Source organism: Chaetura pelagica, unplaced genomic scaffold, assembly GCF_000747805.2.
Source record: "Chaetura pelagica isolate M959 unplaced genomic scaffold, ChaPel_1.0 scaffold142, whole genome shotgun sequence".
Lineage (NCBI taxonomy): Eukaryota > Metazoa > Chordata > Aves > Apodiformes > Apodidae > Chaetura > Chaetura pelagica.
The window spans coordinates 1216475-1218701 of record NW_009952973.1 but is presented as its reverse complement, the minus strand read 5'-3'; the positions used below and the strand labels follow the sequence as shown (position 1 = coordinate 1218701).

General features: G+C 50.1%; 1 protein-coding gene across 1 annotated transcript in view; it reads right to left on the bottom strand.

The window, feature by feature from the left end:
* Positions 1-1151, bottom strand: part of LOC104387257 (low-density lipoprotein receptor-related protein 2-like) — a 29600-nt gene extending 28449 nt beyond the window's left edge. The window contains exon 1 of the mRNA XM_009995975.1: positions 1017-1151. Coding sequence (XP_009994277.1) covers positions 1017-1151 — 135 coding nt within the window. The remainder of the gene's footprint in view (positions 1-1016) is intronic.
* Positions 1152-2227: the final 1076 nt, after the last annotated feature.

Sequence of the window (2227 nt, the reverse complement as noted above, 5' to 3'; positions counted from 1 at the left end):
AGAAAGGCATTAAACAACTGAAAAAAATTGGAGAGAGCTTGAATATGCCTTTTCACGAGATGAAAGGGAGGGCAAGGTCAGCACATGGTTTACTTACAGGTTAAAAAATAGCTTCCAGTAGTCACATGGCCACACAGGAGGTGGCTGCCACTTTGCGTGGCACTGGGCTTGTCTAGTGTGCCCCTCCTGGAGCATGCCAGGCCATGCCTGTCTCTTGCAGGCCCTAGCTTACCCCAGAAAGGGGCATGCTTTATGTCACGCTGGGGCCCTTAGATCAAGACATCTTAGATGATCCAGTAAAAGAGCTCAGAAAAGCTCAGGGGACTTTTTGGATGACTTTCCATCACTGTCAGACCTGGTCACCAAAACAGAAACTGGGTCACAAACTCTGGTAAGAGCAGAACTCACCTGGTATAGGGAAGGCAAGCCACAAGGAGACAGCCTCCAGTCACTGCTCCAGTTTTTAGAGCTGAAACTTGACTTTGATCTGCCCCTGAATTTACACCTTGCTCTGAGGCCAATGTCTGCATTAGCTTTTGGTCAGACACTTCAGCCCAGGCTCCATGATATCGCCGGTGGACAGGACAGTGATAAGCACCATTGCAGAGTCCTGTCAGACAGGGAAACTTATGAAAACCACCTTCTCTGCTCTCCCTGTGATGTTCCCTAAACCAGGCCAGCATAGTAGGAACCCATGTTGAGAATGCTATGGCTAGCTATGTCTCCAAAACCTCACCCAGGGAGGCAAAGGCTGAGACTGGGGAATTTGGAAGGGTAGCAAGGAGAGCTGTGTTCCACCACAGGTCCTGGGACATCCTGGAGGCAGGCCAGGGAGAGCTGTGCAGCTTCTGGTAGCCAAGCTTGGTGACCTCTTGGATGACATTCTGACAGCAATGCTTTTGCACTTGAAGCACAGGGGCACATGCCACGTAATTCAAAGGGCTGCCTGGCACTCTAGGTAGCAATAAGAAACACAACTGGCAAGCATCTGGACTGGGCACAGCAGTCAAGTGTACATGGCTCAGCAGGCAGGGCCACTTCTCATCACCCAGGGGTTGCATGGAGGCCAGCTCAGGCTCTGAGGACTGCCCAGGAGAGTGACCCCTCTCATCTTGCAGCTCTGTGTAGGGCAGGCAGAGGATGGTCTCCATCGTGCCTTTGAGATGCAGCACGTCACACGCCCCTCAAAGCCTCCTTGGGAGTGAAATGGGACACTAAGTGTGTGGGGCAGGTGTCACCCCCTTGCATGCCAAGTCCCACTGCTCCAGCCCATGTGTCCATATGAGGCATTCCCCAGCTGCCCTTATCACTATTTCAGTACCACTTGAATTCCTGTCTCTTATCAGGCTTTTTCTAGACATGTAAGCCCTTGAGCTCAAATGCCACTAGGCCACATCTGGCCCCCTCCCTGCCCATGTGCTGAGCCTACTGCACAGAAGCTGGGCCACCAGCATTGACATAAAAGGATGATTTTGGATTATAAACTGTTTGGGTTTTTTTGCTCAGATGATCACAGGAATCACAGACTCTAAGGCTGCCTCTTCTCATGGCCCCATTTATTATCAAGCAGAGACTCATTTTGCCTCTGACAGGACAGGCACTTCTGAGTTTTACACCAGTGATGCTCACCAGTGCCCTCACTGCTGGTTCTAGCTCTCCCAGTACAGGGTGGTTGAAGTTACCAATGCTAGCCAGGTTCTCCAGCTGAAACATCACAGGGTGACCATCACTACCTGTCCCTGCAGGTGACTTCAAGCTATTTGCATTTCTATACAGGAGCCCTCTAGCAGAGAGGAAGAGTTGGGCAGCCTTGGTCTTTGCCCTTCAGCTGTCACTCTGCCTGTAGGATTTTGCCTTCTGTGAAGATTTCTAGAGAAGATGTCCAATATACCTGTGACCTGAGTAAAGCTTTTTTGTGAGTCCTTAAACTCAAATATGATCCATTTCCCCTTGCACCTCCTCTAGTAGGGACCCTGTGGCAGATGCCTGAGGAAGGCAAGTGCTGGACAAGCCTGTAGTGAATCCTCTCGGATTACGTTCCCAGCCAACTGGATTGGCAGATCAAGGATTTCCTGAAAAGGTAGGAGCATCTTTGTGTGCAAGTGTCTTCTGTCAATGTGTCTGGTCCCTTTTTGAACTCACATCAGTTTGTAGCATCCACAAGGTTCTATGACAGCAGTTGCATATTTTCTGTACGCCTCCTTTCCAAATGGAAAAAGAAGTAGTA